Source organism: Lygodium microphyllum, chromosome 7 (genome assembly GCF_053477565.2).
Source record: "Lygodium microphyllum isolate KBCC chromosome 7, Lygodium_microphyllum_v1.1.10, whole genome shotgun sequence".
Classification (NCBI taxonomy): Eukaryota; Viridiplantae; Streptophyta; class Polypodiopsida; order Schizaeales; family Lygodiaceae; genus Lygodium; species Lygodium microphyllum.
Window position 1 is genome coordinate 132741778 of NC_141141.1, and position 22064 is coordinate 132763841.

At 38.6% G+C, this 22064-nt stretch overlaps 1 protein-coding gene across 2 annotated transcripts; it reads right to left on the reverse strand.

Annotated features, from left to right (window-relative positions):
* Positions 1-19564: 19564 nt before the first annotated feature.
* On the reverse strand, positions 19565-21788 carry LOC148033977 (uncharacterized protein At1g01500-like). 2 transcript variants are annotated; one of them, XM_087681961.1, is made up of 3 exons: positions 21600-21788; positions 20554-21439; positions 19565-20204 (listed from the first exon to the last, which is right to left on the reverse strand). In XM_087681961.1, the coding sequence occupies exons 2-3, from the start codon at positions 21313-21315 to the stop codon at positions 19968-19970; spliced, it is 999 nt and encodes a 332-aa protein (XP_087538087.1). In that variant the 5' UTR covers positions 21316-21439; positions 21600-21788; the 3' UTR covers positions 19565-19967. The 2 variants fall into 2 exon arrangements, with proteins under 2 accessions (XP_087538087.1, XP_087538088.1); XM_087681962.1 differs by lacking the exon at positions 21600-21788 and having other exon boundaries at positions 20554-21582.
* Positions 21789-22064: the final 276 nt, after the last annotated feature.

Genomic DNA, 22064 nt, shown 5'->3' on the forward strand with positions numbered 1-22064 from the left:
TTACTGTAGAAATTGCATCGTATGCTTGTGCGCAGAGACATTGGGAGTTTCAGAATCATCCTTGGTTCCTGTTTATGCAAAATCGTCTTACTAGGAAGTGACTGTGTGGTCAAATACCACTTTCGCCAGTTTTACAAATTTGCCCTTGTGAGGGTGAAGCTGAGTTTTTGCAATGACAGAATTTTTTGCAGTATTCTGTAATGGCGTCTGATTCTCTTTCACAGATTGTAACTGAAAAGCTTGACAAGAACAACTTCCAGGCATGGAAGTTTAGAATGACGAATATCCTTATGGGAAAATGATATTGGGAATTTGTTGCAGGAAATGAAGAAGAACCGGTTCTTCCTGATGTTCCCAATCAACAGCAAATGCAGGCATTCAAAGCATGGCATGAGAGAGCCAGGAAAGTTATGTACTGGCTGTCTATCAGTATTTCAGACTCTATGATTGTGCATATTCAGGATGCAAGTACGCCAAAGGAGGCATGGGATACTTTGTTAAAAATGTATAGCACAAATACGCAAGCCAGGAAAATGCAGCTCAAGCAAGAGTTGCACAATGTGCAAAGAGAAAGTATGAGCATCAATGACTACCACATAAAGGTGAAGAAGATTGCAGATGCACTTGCTTCCATTGGGTCGCGAGTAGAAGATGATGATTTAGTTTCTATGACCTTGAATGGTCTAGCAAAGGATTATGCACAGTTCCGAACATCGATTTCCGTCCGTGAAAGATTTCCTGATTTTGAGGAGTTGATTGCTCTTCTAATTTCTGAGGAGCAGAGAAATGGTGGTGCATCTTCTTCAGGAGAAACTTCAAAGAAAGTTGTCTTCTACTCAAATGCTGGAAGAGGTAGAGGCAAAGGTAGAGGAGGCCGATCTGGAGGCCGTGGTAGAAATCAGAATATGCAGCAAACTCAAGAAAACCAGTCCTATGGAGGACGATGTGGTAACTCTAGAGGCAGGGCGAGCCAAAGAGGTCGTGGTGGATGGCAAAGAGGCCAAAATGCAAACAGCAATGTTGAATGCTACTACTGTGGTAAAATGGGTCATATGGCTAAAGACTGCTATAAAAAGCAGAATGACATCATGAATGGAAAATTGCAACAAGGAAATTATACATCTTCTAGTAGACAGGGTGATGACAGAAATGAGCATTTGTTTATGGTGCAGCACATGACCAATTTGTGACAAGTGCAGAAGAAAGCAATGATGTGTAGTATGTTGACTCAGGTGCATCAAACCACACGACAGGTCATGCAGAATGAATGCAAGATGCAAGGAAAATGAAAAAACCAAGATTTGTGGAGACTGGTGATGATACTGCACATCCTATTGTGCAGATTGGAAAATTTCCTTTGTCTATGTAGGATGGGAAAAAGAAATACCTGTCGGATGTATTTTATGTCCTGAATATCACTAAGAACTTGGTTTCTGTTGGTCAAATGGTTGAGCAGGGCTTGCAGGTCAGATTTAATTCTCATGGATGCTTTGTTGAGGATATGAAAAATAAAGGTCACTTGATAGCAAAAGGAAAGAAGAAGGGTAGAATGTTTACGTTAAATGCAGACATGTCTGAATTGAGTGCAGCAATGTTTGCACATGGGACCGGTGTAGTTGCAGATATTGATATCTGGCATAAACGCATTGGTCATGTTAATGTACAGCGACTTAAATCAATGCAAGCCCAAAATATTGTTGCAGGATTGCCTAAATTCAAGGTTGCAGAAATGCATAAGGTATGTGAAGCCTGTCAGTTTGGAAAACAGGCAAGGAAACCATTTCCTAGACATGTTCAAGAGAGTAAGAAGCCATTGGAATTAATCCACTCTGATGTGTGGACTACTAAAGCTGCATCTCTTGGAGGCTGTCATTATTTTGTCACTTTTATTGATGACTATAGCAGAAAAGTTTGGGTGTATTTTATGAAAAAGAAAAGTGAAGTTTTTGGGCATTTCAAAACTCTTAAAGCTATGGTTGAAAAAGAAACAGGCCTGCAAATAAAATGCCTAAGGTCAAATGGAGGGGGAGAGTACCTCTCAAATGAGTTTGCAAGGTTCTTGCAGGAGCATGGCATAAAGCAGCAATATTCATGCAGTCATACCCCACAGCAAAATGGAATTGTAGAAAGAAAAAACAGGCATATTGGAGAGGTGTCTCGTGCCATGCTCAAAGAAAAAGACATGCCAGATTTTTATTGGGCTGAAGCAGTTGCTACAGCAGTCTACATAATGAACAGGACTCCCACTGCAGTAATACATGGGATGACTCCAGAGGAGAGGTATACTGGTAGGAAACCAGATATTTCTCATTTGAAAATTTTTGGTTGCATTGCCTATGTACATGTGCCAAATGAGTTGAGATCCAAGTTGGATCCAAAAGCTGAGAAGTGCATCTTTATTGGTTACTCTCTACAGCAAAAAGGGTATAGATGCTATAACCCTTCTACTCGTAAGTTTACAGTGAGCAGAGATATTGTTTTTGATGAGATGAGTAGCTGGTATAAACCAGTAAATGTGATTGATGATGTAGATGCACAAAATGGTAATGCTGCACAGAATTCACAGCAGCAGTCACAAAATATTAGTGGACGTGGAGCGTCCTCTAGCAGTGGTTCACATTCTTCGCCATGGACAGGCAGATTGAGATCAGGAGAATCTTCTCAAAGCAATGCAGATAGTGGTATTCAGGTATCACGAAAAGGAAAAGAGAAGGTAGATCAGCCCATGTTTGATGTGAATGCAGGTCACTCTTATGTGGATGGTGAATCTAGTGGCTCAGAACAGAGCATTGATGATGAGTTGGGTATTCCTTCTATTGTTACACCTGGAGTAAGGAAGACCAGGGATGTTTTGAGAGCACCTGGGAGTGAACCTACTTTGCGCAGGTCTACCAGAGCTAGGTATCTTGTGGATAGGCTGAAATATGATGGATTTACAGCCATTCACTATACATATATGGTCAAAGTGATACAGGAACCAGAACCCACTTCTTTTGAGCAAGCCATGGGAAAAGAAAAATGGGAGAAAGCCATGGATGAAGAAATGGATGCCTTGGAAGCACATGCTACATGGGAATTGGTACCTTTGCCTAAAGGTAAGAATGCAATTGGCTGTAAGTGGGTTTATAAGGTGAAACACAATGCAGATGGTTCCGTGAATAGATACAAGGCAAGATTAGTAGTCAAGGGGTATGCACAAACATATGGCATTGATTATGAAGAAACATTCAGTCCGGTTGCAAGGATGGCAACTGTAAGAGCAGTCATTGCTATGGCTACATCAAAGGGATGGTCTTTACATCAGATGGATGTAAAGAATGCCTTCTTGCATGGTGATTTTCAAGAAGAGGTCTATATGGAGCAGCCACCAGGTTATGTGCATGCTGTTCATCCTGAGTTTGTTTGCAGGTTGAAGAAAGCCTTGTATGGCTTGAAGCAAGCACCTAGAGCATGGTCTGACAAGATAGGACAGTATCTTGTCACTATTGGCTTTCAGATTTCCAAGGCAGATTTCTCACTTTATGTGAGAAAAACAGAGAAAGGTATTATGCTGCTTGTCATTTATGTTGATGATTTGATTATGACAGGTGACAGTGATGAAGATATCCTTCATGTGAAAAGGCTATTGAAGCAAAATTTTGAGATGAAGGATTTGGGAGAGCTGCGTTATTTCTTGGGCATTGAGGTGATTAGATCACCAAGTGGGATACAGCTCTTGCAAAGGCAGTATGGATTGGACATGCTGTCCAAATATGGGATGGCAGGCTGTAAGCCTATTTCAGTTCCTTTAGAGCAGAATGTGAAGCTGAGTGCAGATGCAGGTGAGCTTCTGGAAGACCCTACTATGTACAGACGCATAGTAGGAAGTTTGATTTATATGACTATTACCATGCCAGATTTGAGCTATGTTGTTGGATTGGTAAGTCAGTTTATGCAGGCTCCAAGGAAATCGCATTTGGATGTGGCTAGACGCATACTCAGGTATGTGAAGTCCAGATTACAGTATGGACTATTTTATGAGACTGGGGTTCAGATATAGTTGCATGGATACACTGATGCTGTTGGGCTGGTAGCATTTCTGATCGACGATCTACCAGTGGATATGTGTTCTCTTTTGGGAGTGCTGCAGTCACTTGGAGCAGCAAGAAACAGCCTACAGTTGCCTTATCCAGCACAGAGGCTGAGTACAGGGGTGCAGCAATGGCTGCATGTGAGGTAGCTTGGTTGCATAAGCTACTTTATGATATGCATCAGCCTACAGATGGGCCAGTTGTCATTTATTGTGATAACATGAGCAGTATACACTTGGCAAATAACCCAGTCTATCATGCTAGAACAAAGCACATTGAGGTGCATTATCAGTATGTGCGGGAGAGGGTTTTACTAGGTCTTATTGATCTAGTTTATGTCAGCACAGAGGATCAGGTAGCTGACATATTTACGAAGGCATTGGGCGCAGAGAAGCTGCACAAGTTCAGAGACCTGCTTGGTGTGCAGGAATTGGGATTGAGCTCGAGGGGGAGTGTTGAGATATCGAGCTCCACTCGTGATATGCCAAGGTGACCGTTGTGCATTTATGTCACCGACGTGTTAGTTGCAGATGCGGTTGGTACACCGCCCATGAATAATAGCTAGATGACAGCTATCCTTATCTACTCTAGTTCGTGGCTCAGTTAGTATGCCACCTTAGTTATTTGAGTTTGGTTTGAGACCCATATATAGGGTTCTTCTATTTCTTTGTATGAGAGTTCTTTTTTGGCTTACACAACTAAGAAGAGGAAAACTGTTTTCAGCCTCCACCTTTGTGTGTATTCCCCCATTGTGCAAGCAAGAAAGCTACAAGTAAGACTCCTTCCTTCTCTCCCACAATCTTGACATGGTGGCCAAAGGATTTAAGCAAGAGAAGGGGATTAACTTTGATAAGATCTTATCACTAGTACTCAAGATGCGTATGGTTCTTACTTTGGTTGCTAGATAGGATATGGGGTTAGATTGACTTTGATGAGGTTTACCACCACTGTAGTCTAGATGTGTATGGTTCTTTATTTAGTTGCTAGAGAGGATGTGGTGTTGGTCCAAATAGATGTAAAGACCACTTTCTTCCATGGAGACTTACATGAGGATATTTACATGCAACAACTTTAGGGGTTTATTGTGAAATGCAAGAAAGAGTTGGTGTGCAAGATGCATAAGAGCTTATATGGTTTAAAATAGGTTCCCAAGGAATGATATCATAAATATGATGTCTTCATACAAATCTCAAGGGTATACTAGGAGCAAGATCTTGATTACTACCTATACACTAGGAAGTCTAGAGATGGTAGCCTTATTGTCTTGAATCTTTATGTAAATAATATGTCGATTGCTAGAAAGTCAATCATGGATGTGGGTGCTTTAAAGAAAAGGTTTCATGGAACCTTTGACATGAAGGACATGGGGAATGCTAATTACATTCTTAGTATGCATAGTATGTGAGATTGAGACAAAAAGATATACTCTATTTGCCTCATAAGGAATACATTGGGAAGGTATGGGAGCATTTCAATATAGAGAGAGAGAAGGGTACTAACATTCCATTGCTTCCATATTTGAAACTTAGACAAGAGGACATCCCCAAGTTAGATTAGTAGAAGATTAAAATGGCTGAGGTTCCTTCTACATCTGCAGTTGGTAGCTTCATGTATGCCATGGTTGCTACATGTCTAGATACTGCCTATACAATGGGAGTAGTTAGCATGCATATGGAAAATCCCCAGAAGGAGCATTGGGTGGTAGGAAAGAGTATGGTGCATATGCTTTGGAAGGAAAGATGCATCTGTTCTTGGGTATGTAGATACTGATTTTACAGGGGTTGTAGACTTAGACTTTAGGAGGCCTACTACATATTTTGTCTTCACTTTTACAAGTGATGCAATATTTTAGGTCTCTCAATTGGAGCCATGTATGGCTTTATCTACCATTAAGGTAGAGTATGTTGTAGCTGACTAAGGCTTGCAAGGAAGCTATATGGCTTACTCATCTAGTGGGAGACTTGGAAGTTGTGGGAGAGGTGCCTACATTGCATTGTAATAGTCAAAGTGCCATTCATTTGGCATTGAACCTTGCCTTTTATGCAAAGATAAAGCACATTGAGGTGAAGTATCACTTCATTAGAGAGGTTCTTGAGGACGAAGTGTATTGAGTTTGTCATGATCCATACGGATGATACTCTTGTAGATTGAGTTTTTTTTTAGCACTTTGCACACTATAGAGTGCTAATGGGCATTGGATAGTAGATGTCCCCTTTTCTTCTTTGTGGGTGTGTGGAGGGTCTTGTGATTCATTTGATGAGCTTTAGCCATTTTGATAAAGTGGTGCTTCTACAACAACTAACTATCTCTAAATAGGTTCACGCTCAACCCATGTGATTGGCCATGCCTCAACAAGTAGCTTCTCATTCTCATCGACTGTGTTTATGTTATTAAGCTTGCAGGCCCTAGTACGTATACTATACAATCCTTCTAGCTCAACAACATGCCCATTTCTAGGTCTTTTGCTTATTGTGGCTAATTCTATGGTGATTTTTTGTATAATACATTCAATGTGCATGCCTTGTTTATCTAGCTTTTACCATGCTTTTACCTCCCAAATGAGTCAGCTTGTTGGGTTATGTCATATTTGAAGCTATTGGAGTCAATGTTGTTAGTGTTGCTTGATGCCCTTTTCCTTGAGTTTTTCAAGAGCTAATATAGTCGACCTCTCCATGGGTTCAAATTGCTTGAAAATGTACACAACCTTCAATATCATCAAGCTCTTCTTCTCTTTTACTATGAGATTAGCCCTGGATTTGGTCAAGACGCCCATGTAAAGGGTTCTCTTCTTCTCCAGCTTTCGAGCATCTTCCACATTTGTTGTTTCAAGTTTATGTGGCCTAGTTTTACTAAGAAGAGGAGTTAAGTATTTGGCTTCAAGAATAGCATTATTACCTTTGTAGTACCTTTGAGCCTTTAGGAGTCATCTAGGTACTCATGTTTGCCTTATGTGCCTTCTCTTGTAGCATTTACCTCCTCAAGCAATGTCCTTAGGTTGGTTGTTGTGTGGAATGCTCCTCCTTTATTTTTTTGGTCTGCCTCCTTAGTAGTAGGTGGAGTTTTGTCCTAGCTCATGGTGGTTGAGTTGAGACTTCTTTTGCACACTATCTTGCTTGATGGGGTCGCCTTGAGTGAAGGCCACCTTTATTCTTATTTTTGGAAAGGTTGAATATATTCTATTTGTGACACAATGAGCATCACAATTTGTTTGAGCTAAAATGTCTACCAAATAAGACCTCCTTCTTGATATCTAACAGGTTTGTCTTTGACATTAATTTCTAGTATTTGGATGTCTCAATTCCTAATTTCCTCATTTGTTTTAGCCATTGATGGCTCATGCAATGGGCTACATAAAGAGTACATCTTGATTTTGTTGCCATGAAGGAATCACATACATTCAATCTTCAAGATTTTTAGTTCTACATTGCTTGCACTATAATAATAATGCATGAAAAGGTCGTGACCATAAAACCATCTTCTCCTTGTGTCCTTTTAAGGAAAACATGACTCATGAGCACAAGGTCTAATTAAAAAGTCATGATTCAATGTATCTTTTAATTTCTTTTTGGCTATTTTTACTATCATTGCATGTGTGGCTAGAATTTTTCTCAATGAATCGCTTTAGATGCATCGATCCTTTTTCCCACTCGGTCCTATCCCATTGTTCCTAGATTGTGATTCTCAAGCTTGGGACCACAAATTCCATGAGCAAGATTATAGGACTTCCATAAATCATCTTACATGGGTTTTATCCAATGGTTCATATGTATGTAGTTTGGCAAGCCCAAAGTGCGACCATGAGCTTGTTGTCCCAGTCCTTTTGGGTGGAGAAAACTTTCTTAATGATAGTTCTATTCTTGGACTACTTCTTCACCCACTTGGGGGACTTCTCTATTGGCATTGAGGAACTCAACTTCCTCCTTGGTAAACCCAATAGACACTAAGGCTTTTCTCTCAATCCCATCTACCAAGGAAGAAGTGTCAATGTCTAGTATCCTATTTGGCCTTCAAATTTCCTCTTGGTAGAAAACACCAATATGTTGAAATAAGTTCTTTTTAATCACTTTGGATGAATTAAACCAGCTACTAAGGTTCATCTCGGCATCTTTAACAAGGCTCTATCCATGAGGACTTTGAGCTTGGCTATAGAAAGTTCTACACTACTAATAAATACATAATCAATTTTTAGGCAACATGTTGTATCCAATTGAAGTAAGAGTAAGTTCTAAGAATCTAGAATATTAGATGAAATCTTGATGAAACTCAATGAGAACCATATGGAACTCTTTAGAGACAATACATTACAGAAATAGTTGAGGCTTGAATATCCTATGGTCAATAGATCTACATGCCAAGAGATTTGCTAGTGTGGTAGAAAGTTGAAGTTAGCACACACCATTAGAATGAGAGAAGCTATAGAAGATAGCTACCTTTGATATTCTTCTTAGTAGTGCATGTTTCAATAAGATTTTGACAAAGGAAAACATCAACATCAACTCTTTTAACAACGAAAAATATATTTTAGAAGCATCCTTGTATTACATTGTTTGCACTACAAACTGTGAACAAAGCTAACACTATAAATAGATATCTAGAACAAACCAAATTACATCTGAATGAGAGGGAAGGGAGCATCCTATTAATTACAAAATCAAAGAGGAAGACCATTAGTAAGAATAAAAGATCTAAAGTTTGTTGTAGGTGTCTTGTCAGCAATGTTTGGTTGCTATCCTAGTCAACCTCACTAGACCCTCACTAGCTAGTGTTATCTTACTATTGTCCATAAGTATATGAGCAAGGAGTTAATGTGTGTAGCTTAAGTAGTGAGCAAGAGATAAGCAAGGGAACTACATCATAGTGAAAGAAATCAAGAAATGCCCTATATATAAAGGTTTTGGGCAAAAGGAAGGGCTAAGTGAGTGAGTCCATTATTCAAGAGATACACCTCCACTACCATTGGATATGACCTTTATAGCAATTATAGGCTTGTCATAAGATTAGTTGGCCAAAACTTGAGTAGTGAGGAGAAGGAAAGAAAGGGGGCTAGAATTCACACACACACACACACACACACCCACCATAACATAAGGTTGAAGATAATCGAATGAAATAATCTCATCAAGGCAATCCCAAGTTTATAACATAAGATCCATCCTAGTACACGAGGATGTATTTGCATAAGAATGTGCCACAAAAGTATGCCATATGTAAAAAAGCTTTGATATAAGGACATGCCAATCTAGCATAGTGAGCTATCATAATGTGAATAAAAGAGTAAAAAATGAAACACTTTTTATTAATTTAAACATTCTTTTTTTTATAATTGCTATTAAGATGTAGCTAACAAAATGATATGTCTATGTAGGAAGCACAACATTAGTACTAGCACTACATTAAACCAACTCTACATGGCATAGGTGTCATGGGAGAACTAGAAGGTTAAAATGAATTAGAAAAAAAACTTTATTTCCAAAATAACTAGCTAGCAATAGCTTAGATAATCAAACTTTTCACCATAAGATCTAATATGTACAATAAACTTTTTCAACACGACAAAGCATTATCACTAAAGCTTATTAATCTTGGTCACTATAAGCTAAGGATTTATGTATCATTAAAGCTTGATTACATACCACATGTTGATTACTACGAATATAAGAATGTTTTTAACATGAATTATAGGGGATTAAAAGAATCTTACTACTTGCATAGTCATCAAAGTATTCAAGTCACATCATACATTTAATAATGATAAAAATTAAGCATAGCACTAATAAGCAAAAAATATTATGCAACATTAGTGCAAACATCACCAATTATTATCAAAGAACTATACAAAAGCCTTATTTGGTAAGCAACATATTAGAGTCTTGGAGAATAGAACAAAAATAGGATTCAAAAAAAAAAAGTAAACTTTGTTGTGAGAATATGTTTGATATCTCAGCCACGTAGACAATTGAGTAATTCAACACAAAGAAGAGTAGCTCTCACAAATACACTAGATCATGATTGTTCAACAAGAAATCTAAGAGCAATAGTTGAGTTAGTAGAACAATGTGTATAATAAATGCCAACACACTCAAAGGAAAGTCTCATAGTACCTAATTAACCAAGCACCCTCCTTAGACTAATTTTAGTGAAATGAAGAGAGATGAGCTACAAGTTGAAATATTGCTATTCAAAATATCCATTAGCATTAAAAAGTTCCTATGTACAACACCAAAGTCACCAAGAAGATGGTTTAATGCTGTTGAAAATGACGAAAAGCCCATGTGCAAGATAAAGTGAAAAGGGACTTGTGGGATTACATATGAAAAGAAGATACATAAGGCTACCATAAGTATGAGGGGCATTGTGCTTAATGAAAGGCATAGAGGGCCTGCATGAAGAGTAGCCTTTGAAGAGATAAAATAAAGAGCAACCCATCATGTCATCCATGGAGGATGATCAAAGAGAACATGAGAGAGGGCATTTTCCCAAAACTCACATCAAGAGACAAAAAAGGGTTAAACTAAGAAAGGGATACTTTTATAAGCCAAAACCCTAAAAATTCATAGTAAAAGGCTATTGTTATTATTGCTAAGACTACGAGTGGTAAAACCTTCATAGACTATGTATGATGTATGCATTCACAAAATAGAACATGCCTTCATCACGTTCACCTACAGGTGGTGTTAGTCAAGGGACCATCACCCATCAAACATGTGGTCCCAAGGTATCTACCATGGCTTTTTGCCAACCAATGATCTTAACTAGTGTAAGTCCACCTTCAATCAGGGAAGATTTGCATCTAAGGTAGATGCAACAAATCTCCAAAGTAGCCTTCTCAAATCCATCATTTGCAAACCTTTGCAGCACAAGTATTCATAGTTGCATATGCGCATTGTGAGCACAATTTTTATAAGACTAGAGAATAGGTCCCACTTGCAAGAAGATGACCATGTGTGTCCATGAGGAGGGTTTATATATTTCTATGGATGTATCTAATGCATTTAAATTATAATTGATCTTTTTTGTCTTAGGTTTGGATAGAAAATGCATCATGAGGACAATTGATTGTCAAGTTTAGAAAGTGGGTAGAAAGAGATAAAAATTTTCCACCTTTCAGATAATAAAATGAGCTATTGGAAATGTCCAGTTGAAGTAGGAATTCTTGTATGATTGCTCAAAGAATCTTGTGGGTTGGGCACATTGATTGAGAGGAGATCTAACAAAATCCGAAAGAATGGGGAAATGTTTAAGGATGTCAAAGCAATTGAAAATGGATAATTTTTTGTAAAAATAATACTCAAACTAGAATAGATATAGGTTGCACCACAAGGGTGAGAAACTAAACCCCATAGGGTTGCCTAACATTACCTTATATCAACTCTAGCAAGAGAAATGTAAGTGTTCTCAATAATCCAAGAATTGAACTACAAGCACTCATCCAAAGTTAATAAATCTAGCTCATTTCTACATTGCTTTGTCGAATGAAAAATTTTGCGGTTACCACTTATTGCAATGTAATTGGATTTTTAATGGGAAAACATAAGAAAATTTATTTTACAAATAAGTATAGTGAAGCCATTTCCCCCACAATGTGGTATGCTATCATAACATTTAGAGATATTATATTAACAATAGCTAAGTGTTGCATTAGGAACATTAATTAAGGCTTCTTGTGTAGAATCAATAAGCTAAAACAATTCAACTTTTCAACTAGAAATCAAGAAAACTTTCTCATTAAGGTTAGTTGTGATAGTCGTTTTTACTTGCTCACATGCATTGAGTATGTATGCAAGTTATTCAAAGTGTAATGAGCAAGCAACATTTTGAACCACTAAAATTCATTTTCATGGGTGTTTTGTGTACCTATTAGAAAGGGAAGGCCATCAAAGTATGCTCATTTAACTTCTAAGATTTCAATAACTTCCATAAAGTCATGTTCCAAAACATTATTTGCTTCTATTACATCCAAAGACATAGAAGGAATATGATTAAGCCCATTGGCAAGGTATTTTCCAAGCAAGCATTGGTAATAATATGTAACCAAGTATTACCAACATGCTCAAAATCCTAAAAATTGAAATTATTAGGATAATTATGATAAGTACGTGTAACATGAGAAGCAGTAAAAGTATCATGCAATCTATACATCATGCACCCAAATGAGGACATGAACCTCCATCCAAAAACCATTTCATTTAACATATGTAACACAGGAGTGGTTACCTGATCAAAAACAAGAATTCCTTGAAACACTTTATCGAGGGAAGCTTATCAAGCAGACCATTACAATAAACAAGAAGGGTATGATAGAAAACTTATTTTCTTCTAGCAGCTTGAGATAACCATGTTGTTGTATAGACTACTACATAATTCAATTAAAATGTACTAGTTGAAGGTTATAAATTTCAATTTTTTATAATAAGCCTCTATAATGTACTTTTAAAGATAAGATAATAAAAATGATGATTAAAGGTGGCACATGTTTTCTTTGCTAAGTAAAATTGTTAAGTCCATTTAATGGAGTAAGCATGTTAATTTAATGGAAAAGTCCTTGTTGAGCTTATTTATCTCATGTGTCATGTAGTTACAAAAGATCTTGGCAATCCAAGAAAGTTACCCGAGGGAGTTAAAAATGAAGTTTTTGATGTGTAGTTATAAAAGTAATTATAGTACTTTTGTGCTCAACATTTTTAGTCAAGTCTAAGAATTGGCTTGAAGTTGAAAATGATTATGCAAACTTTATGGCATATTTCCAAATTTTCTTTTCTTGGATGAGACTTCTTCTCTTTTGGAAGGAGATTTAAGATTATACTAGTTTGGAAATTGGAAAAATCTCGACTCCAAGAAACAAGTGTGAAAGATAAGTGTGATTCCAGGAGTCATAAATGGAGCATGAGTCATAAAGAACTCAAATTCTAGTAGGCTTTATGAGCACCCAATATCTATTTGTTATCATAGGTTGTCCTATTGGTTAATTTCTTGATTTTAAAACTATTAATATACTAGCTATCTCAAATTTGGTAAAACAACCTACCTTACCAAACATAGAATTAAGCTTGAATGGCTCAATTCTTGAAATTTAATTCGTAATATCATTCCAACAAATCTAATGTAGTGCTAAAGTTTGCATAGTAGGTGGTGTGATGTATGTATTTCCATGTTAGTATGATAAATCATGGGCATGTGTTAGGTAATCTTCTCCAAATTAGGACATAAATGATGATGTGGAAGGTCAAGTATTGTACTAGTGTGACTTTGTAGACTACGAATATTATATTGTGGTAGCTTATTACTATAGACTCTAGATGTTGTAGATTACAAATATTATATGGCGATAGCTTATTACTGTAGGCTCTAGATATTAGCCATCACATTGGTGGAGGCATTTTGGCATATAATCTTACTCATCCTTTGGACTTAAGATGTGCTTGTTTATGTTGCTTGAATTTAGTGCAAGGAATTCATCTCCTTATTGGTTGCAATTTGGATATATTGTTGAGATCTACATGAGAGTTCTCCCATGTTTCCATCTCCACATATGCTACCTCTATCTTGTTGCCAAAGGACACATGCCCAATCTCCTATGAATGAATCATTGCATAGCCAAGGTCATTCTAGGAGTATTTCATAGTCAATGCCCTTCATTAATTAGTACTAGGGTCATTAGGGGTGCACTTCCAAGATTTGCACTAACCACTCTCATAGGTTTTGGCTTGATCCATTGGGAATAGTTAAGTTCCAGTGCATGTTCTCTATAGGTGGGTCGCCCCCCAAGATTTTGAGCACTTTGGCTATTGACTTTGTTGAGTCAGACTCCAACTCTTGTGTCTATAATTCATTTTCTCATAGTATCACCTATAGCTAGAATAAGAAGCATTTTATTGTGTTCAACCCCTTCTCAAAGATGCTAACTCCTAGCACTCCTATGGTCCTACTAGGTACCAGATCTGATTTTAGCAAGACATGATGGGCTTCTCTATCAATGTGTCTAGCTTGGTCTTTGTCACCTTCTTCTTACCTTTTGTCCATGCTTTGAAGGTCCTATCAATGGCTAGATTGTCTTTCAATAGCACCCCTATGGGCATAATAATTAAAAGAGAGGCTAGTTCTACTACAATACTTGTGTACTACCTCAAACCTATTGTATTTAACCATCCTTGGTGTGGTGTGACTTATTTATATTCGTTCTATGGGATTTTTTTGCTCTACAAGAATGGTTAGTATATGGTTGAAAGGCCTACCTCTTTTTGAGCTAGATGGATCTTGGGTTCATAGCCCTTGAGCATTCTCCTTAGTTGATGGCTTGAACTTGTCTTGCACTTTTTTGACACATTCTTTAACCTTGCCTATTGTTTTCAATTGATATTCTAAGTTAGGGTACTCTTTTAACTTTTATGTATTTATAGTGTAAAAGAGGCTTTGGACATGCAATGATAGCATTGCAATACGGCCAAAAAGTTGGCATTATGAGAGTGTGCAATGAAAGAAAATCATGAACACTGAGAGAAAAGGAGAGAAGAAGAGAAAGCAAGAAGAGAAGAATGATTTGCACTGAACATTGAAGAAGGCTGAATACAATAAGGATAAATTAGTCCCTACACGTAGCCCAAGGCATCAGTGAGGGCATCAGATCAAGCTGAATAATGATGACATCACCTTCAACAACACTGATAAAGACAATGATAGTGATGGAGACAAAGAGTGTGCAACCTTCTCTCCAAGATGGAGAAGATTGTGGTTGACTGCCCCAACTACATGACTAGCCATATATAGGTGAAAATTAGTGAAATTGGCTTACCTAATGTTGGTTGATTCCATTTAATGTAGTCGACATCAATAAAATAATGTGAAAAATGCTCTCATGGTATTCGAGCAGTTGAAAAAATCATAGTCACCTTGGGGGCCAATAGAATAGGCTATATGGGAAACATGGAGAGAGGCAGAAGGAGAAGGAGAAGGCTACTCTGAATGATGAGATTGTATGCAAGGACTCAATGACCTCATCTTCACACAACTTGCAGACACACTAAGGCTAATGCATTTTGCTATAGGAGAGCTCGAATAAAGGGAAAATCAACAACATAGTAAGAAGAGAGTTGTGGATATCTCGCCTTTGTCAAATGTCACCATGAAAACACAAAAACTTTGAGCAACAAACAACCAGGTTGAAATTTGAGTTTCAACAACAATGCAGTCTCCTCTTTGGCTAGAGACTTTGTGTCCTCACATAAGTGATGATACCATGTGAGAGTGTGCAATGGAAGAGAATCACGAACAAAGAGAGAAAAGGAGAGAAGACGAGAAAGCATGAAGAGAAGAATAATCTGCATTGAACAAAAAAGACGGCTAAATACAATGAAGACTAATACATCCCTACATGCATTATAAGGCATCAATGAGGGCATCAAATTAGGCGGAATAATGATGATAGTACTTCAAATATGTGACAAAGATAGAGAGTGTGCAACCTACGATAGAGACAGAGAAGATTGTAGCCACTTGACAGAGCATTTGTGAGATAGAAAAGTAAATGGCTATCCCAACTAAGTGACCAGTTATATATAGCTAAAAATCAACAAAAATGGACAACTGTGGTCATATAGCAAATTGTGGTCAATAACAATAATATAATGCAAAGAATGCCAATGTGGCATATGGACAATTGGGGAAAATTTGCAATCACCTTAGGGGGCTAGAAATCATCCAACATGGCAACATCAAAAGCTACTCTTCATGCAAGCTTTACATGCCTTTTTATGAAGCATACTGCTTCTCATACTCATGGCAACCTTATACATCTACTTCCATCTTTTTACTCCCATAGTTCCTCTTTCAATTTGGCTTGTACATGGGCCTATTTTCATTCTCAATAACTTTTTTAAGTAGCCTTCTTGCTAGTGTGGGTGTTATATACATGCCCTCTGTAATTCTAAGGGTCGTTTTGAATCACAACTCTCTAACTACTAGCTCTCATTCTCTTTTTAGTATATTGAACTAGTCTAATGGTGCATGGCTAATTGGCTAGCATGAGACTTGTCTTTAAGCCTAGTTATGTACTTGATCTATTAACAAAAATCCCCTCCCCCCCAATCTTCATTGCATCACAGCTCTCTTCTTCATCCTCTATTAGTCTATGTGGCTCAATAAACAAAATTGGGAACAGAAAGAGACAAAGAGAAATAGAGGGAGTAAGAGAGGGATCATTTGATTTTTTGGAAGCTTTTGTAGCACTTCCATCATCCATGTAGTTTAAGATGCTACTGTGGCTTTTGTATGTGTGTATCACATGGAGTCCACCAAAAACCTCTACATAATATATACAACACTCCATACCTAGATTCTCTTGACACTTTGTGCCGATGTTATCCTAGCGCTTCACACCAGGGTTCAAAAGCACGTTACACATAGCAAGAGGATTTATGGGAGGTTGATATAAGGAACATAATCTAAACTTCAAAAGCTATTATACACACACACACGTGTGTGTGTGTGTGTGTGTGTGTGTGTGTGTGTGAGCTTTCGAGTATGTGTCTTGTAAATGTCCTCTCTTGCTCTTATCATTTTATTCTCTCCTTTCTCTTGCTTCCATCTCTCTTATTTCGTCGGCTTATATGTATGCATGTTGTGTATGCACACACACACACACACACACACACACATATATATGTGTGTGTGAGTGTGTGTGTGTGCACATTTGTATGTGTTACATGTATATATATATATATATTTCTGTATGGATGTGTGCTTGCATGTGTGTATATTTTATATATGTATGATGAATCTCTCAATTTTCTCTCCCCAATTGTTTGATTTTTTAAATAAGTGTTCTCTCTCTCTCTCTCTCTCTCTCTCTCTCTCTCTCTCTCTCTCTCTCTCTCCACATTTTTTTCTTTTTATTTATCCTTGTTTTTCCTATGCTCTATGTACATGTGACATTGTGCATATATATGTGTATACATGTGTGCAAGTGTTCATACATATGTTTGATACATGTGTCTACTTATGTGATCTCATAAATGTGTATTCTCTCTCCTTTTCACCATCATTATTTTCTTTTCTTTGGTTTCCTTCCTCCTATCTCTAATCTTTCATCTCATGTATGTACGTGTATACATACATATATATGCATATGATTTACATATATATGTACATGGTTATCTTTGTGTACCTACATGTGTGTGTATAAGCATGTTTCTATGTTTGTGTATCCATTTTCTCCTCCATTTTTTCACTCATATATGTTTACATGTATATGAGCATATACACATATATACATACGTGTGTATATATGCACACGTATGTGTTTACACATGTATATAAATACATGTGTACATGTGCATATATTATGTGTGTTTCTAATCCATGTGCATCTATGTGGCCTTGTATGGATACATCGTATGAACATGCTTAATCATTAAAATTATTCTCTCATCCCATATGTTCAAAAATAATAATAACCACTCTTTATAATGCACGTGTAATTGTGAATGTTTTCAAAGTATATAACACGTTGTGTACAAATATTCATCAATTAAAATATAATATCATTGTCTAATTAAAAAACAAATTCATCTTTGAGAGAGAGAGAGAGAGATGCAATTTTTTAAAGGCTTCACCTTGTCCCTTTTCATAACCATATCTTATGTTCAAATTTTTTTAGAACTGTTTTTAATAACAAGGGTATGTATACATACCCATGTTTAATTTTGTGTGTGTGTACCCATGTTTAATTTTGTGTGTGTGTGTGTGTGTGTGTGTGAATATAACCCCCACTCATCCTTCAAGAAAAAACCCTCTTTATTTCTTAAATACCAAACTTCTCATCCTTATGCCACATTGGCTTAGGAGCCTATTGGTTTGTTCAAACCCCAAGGCCAAGCTCTTAATAATATAATAAAATAAAAAATAAAAGAAGGTTGTGAAATTATAAATAAGCCTAACTTTTAACTAGCAATCCAAAAGTTATAAAATAAATTATTTACTATGCTTGAACTCATCCATACTAACAATGCGAGTCCAACCAATAGATGGAGTGCTAACCAAGGCTGCCCATTGGCCCCCCTTCTCCTTGCCATAGCCTTTGATGCCTCAAAGCTAGAAGGTGGCGATTAGAGAGTAAACTTCCCGCTTGACAGAGATAGAGAGATAGAGGGCTCTAAACTCATTTGATTATCCATATTAATGATAAATTTACTAGTCTTTTCAAAATGCATCCCTGCTTTCTGTGACACCACATTTTGAGGCATCCTAGCAAGATTGAGATTAAAGTTTGATGAAACCCCTTCTCTCGACTGATTAAATAAGAGCTACTTGGAAATTCGAGATAATAAGTTTTCCGGTTAATTTTTGTAATATCTCAAACCCTTACATAGGAAAGTTTTCGATCTTCTGGGTTTAGGAATCGGTTTCACGGTTACTCCAAAATCAAAGGTTGATATGGATAGTACCTGGGTTGGGAAAGCAGATGGATTTCTGGTACAGCCGTGAAAGCAATCTGCAACTATCTTTCCCGTCGGAGACCCCTTAGTTAAGGGCCTAAAGAACTTGAGGAATTGAGGAGAAACTTCATGTGAGGAGGAGGGGAATGATAACAACAAAAAAATCTCCAGAGTGGCCTAAAGGGTATGCACCCTCCTCAAAGAATAAGGGGGGTTAGGATGCCTGACCTCAAAACTTATAGCTAAAATGAACTTTCAAATGAGTAGCTCAAGCACGTAGTGGCTCCTGCCACTGTCTACTATCTTTCCTGTTGAAGACCCCTTAGGTAAGGGCTTAGAGAACTTGAGGATTTGAGGAGAAACTCCATAAGGGGAGGGGGATGATAATAGCAAAAAAATCCCAAAGTGACCTGTAGAATATGGATCCTCCCCAATGAGTAAGGAAGGCTGAACAGACCATCCAAATCCATTGCCTTTGAGATCATAACATCCAGAGACTGCGCAGGACTGATCGGACCTTCAAAACCCTTCTTTTAACATGTCAGTTATCAAAACGATCAGTGGCATGTAAATTTGTCATTCACAGCTTCTTGCATCTCATTCTTTAACACAATGCACAAATCAATAAAGACCCATGGATATATAATTACCTCTCATTCTTAAAGAATTAAGACAAGGAACAAACAAAATGAACTATTGGGGCGCCAAAAAACTGATCCGCAGAGACTTGCAGCAGCAAAATAAGTCTAATCAGAATTCATAGGCTCAGCTGGCAGGTAGGGAATAGAGATCAAGCCAGGCTGCTCCCCACCCACATACACCCATAGGCGAACGCAGATCAGGATTAGCTGCGGCATTTTTGGGACCCAATCAAATTAACAGCTGCAGTGTGTCGGCCTGTGGACACAGTGGACACGTCACACCCTCCTACACACTGCTGTGCATCCGTCCATTAGCTGTATGTCGATTCCTCAGCCCAAACAATGGCAGAGGTTTGGCAGGGTACCAGCAGTCTGTACCAAACTCAGGAAACAATGAAGTCCAGAAAACAAAAAGGAGAGGAGGGGGAGGTTGACCCCGAATTTTATTTTGGCAGACAAAATATGTTTGATATTAAATAAGCAAATCAAAACCTTATATGTGTGATATGATCAGATTGGAAACGCAATCTGTTTCATATTTTTGGACTAATCTTATCTACAGAGCCCAATATCTCCAGGCCTGAAAACAAAGGTATGCTAGTATCCAAATAATCAGTCATCCTAACAATACATAAGGTCCTTTAACAGGAGACGGATAGTAAAATATACACCTCACAAAATAAAGCCCAGGCCAACAACATGGCAAGGTGAATGCCAAGACCTGAAGCAGACTGACACATCCTTTTAAGTTGGGTTATTGAGCAAACTCAATATAAACAATCGTTGTTGCAATTGGACTCCCCAGAAAAAGCACAACACATCCATGGCTATAGAAATCGCCTTCTGAAAGTCCTTGTAGTTGACTGGTAAGCCCTCATCATCAATCCAACACCAATGCCAAGGCCTACACACATGCCCAAGCCAAGGCCCACACCAACACGTACACCAGCATTGAACCAGGTGATTTCACCCTCGTCTCCCTCCATATAGTCACCGAGTCCATACAACCCTTGCAATCCTGTTGGCTTGCCATCTACACCTTCATAAAAGGAGTGGTCTTCCACCTGTGCAAATAATGTGCAGATTAGAGCCTGAACTGCAGTTTAAAATCCGCACTGACTGTACTATGCGCTTAAAAGTTCACCAGCACAAAATGACGATCAGGCATTTAATTGAGGACTGAAGAACTTGAAACTAATGAGACCGCTGGGACATGTGGATTCAAAAACAAGTCAATGGCTTCAAAGGGCTTGGAAAGATTAGTCGAATCCTTTTATGCACATAACAGCCAGGCACCATGTTTCCTTCAAGACATAGAAAACTAAAATCCAAGATCTACCAGTGTTGCAGTAAGAACATGGAAGATGAGTGAAAAACCGATTCACAAATCTAATAATCTGAATTATGGCATACCTGGCTCGCAAGGTCAGCCAAAGTCACGTTATTATTGACCCTGTCATACTCATCAGCTTCTGGAATAACATCCAATGTACCCCTGCGAGTAATCTTCCTCCTTACCAAAAGCTCCACTGTCTGAGTTAGAATAACAGGGGCTCCACAATATCTTCCAGCTACATATACCTCCATCGATGGGGAAGACAAACTGGTATTCATGGAATCTGCTCTCTTCTTTAAAAAGGTACATCCTGTTAAAGCAATGGCACATTTGCACTCCAATGTCCATCCTGTTTTCGAACCTTTCATTAATGTTCCTACAGCTCCCAGCCTGTCTAGCCCCTGGCTGTCTGGCCAGCCATCAGATTTTTCCACTGCTCCACAAATAAGAAGATTGTCCTTTTCACAGACGTTAAAAGTCAATGATCCAGTGGTTCTGAGCCTATCTGTGCTCACATAAGTTGCTTCTGCTGACTCTGTATCCACTCTATCTCTGCGAAGAATCAGAACAACCTCTTCTGCAGGCGGTACTCGGCTTCCATTCACCTCCAAATAAGTCGAGCCAAGCCTGGGGTTGAGTCGGATTGACAGCGTCTCTGGTGCATCTTCAAGTGAGCAGCAACTAAAACGCACATAGAAAACTCGGATATCCAACCACTGGGCCACCGGAGCAGAATAACCTAGGCCGAGGTAGTCAGGTTCGATCTTCTTTGAAAGAGGAAACGAGCACGTCTGTGCAGGCGGAAGCGGAGGCTCCTTTGCATCGGAGGAAACCTCCATGGCAACGTGGGAATCTCTTCAAGGGAAGATCTCTTGTAATCGGAGACGGCAAGAGCGATAAGGGCTCCGGTCGCGTGCAGCCATAGCACATGTGGTACGACCCTGGCAGGCCGACCATAAAATCCTACGAACGAGAGAAAAAGGAAAGCGCAGAATTAAGGTCAAGCAAGGACAGAGCGAAGGGCGGAACCCTAGCGAAGACAAGAAGATACAAAAGCAAGCTTTCTGATGAAAATCGGGGGCCACGAAACGTCAAAGATGATGATCAAGGACGGATGGATTACCTGCGGCGATGGAGCAGGAAAATGATGCAGACGCACCGCTACAGGATCATGGAAAGCGCGTGCGAGGAATCGAGGCAAAACTCAGAGGCTATGGAAGAGAGAGACTTTGAAGACACCGGGGGAGGGGGAGAGAGAGAGAGAGAGAGAGAGAGAGAATGAACCCTCTAGTGTGAATCAACCGTAATCTGATCCTGGGAGAAACCTTCGTGTTTGGTGGGGAGGGACCCTTAGAGAGCCGGAGTAGAGGGGGGGAAGGAGAGAGAGAGGTGGAGAGAATCTTCCCCCTTGCCTTATCTTTTGAGGGCCCTTTTAAGGCCACTGACATGAGCCTTCGTTTTGGCCCTGGCCAGTGGCCATTCTCGTATTTGTCTTGTTTTCATTCCCTCCTCATGTTCCCTTCCATCTCTCCCCACCACTCAACTTCATTTGAACTCTCTTTGGCAATGATGAGCATACAAATCTACA

Bases quoted from the DNA above. Each gene is read 5' to 3' on its own strand.
- LOC148033977 (XM_087681961.1), bottom strand. From the start codon at position 21,315: ATGGAGGTTTCCTCCGATGCAAAGGAGCCTCCGCTTCCGCCTGCACAG. The intron at 20,205-20,553 runs GTATGCCATAAT...TTATTTGCACAG, and splicing joins TGGCTGACCTTGCGAGCCAG to GTGGAAGACCACTCCTTTTA.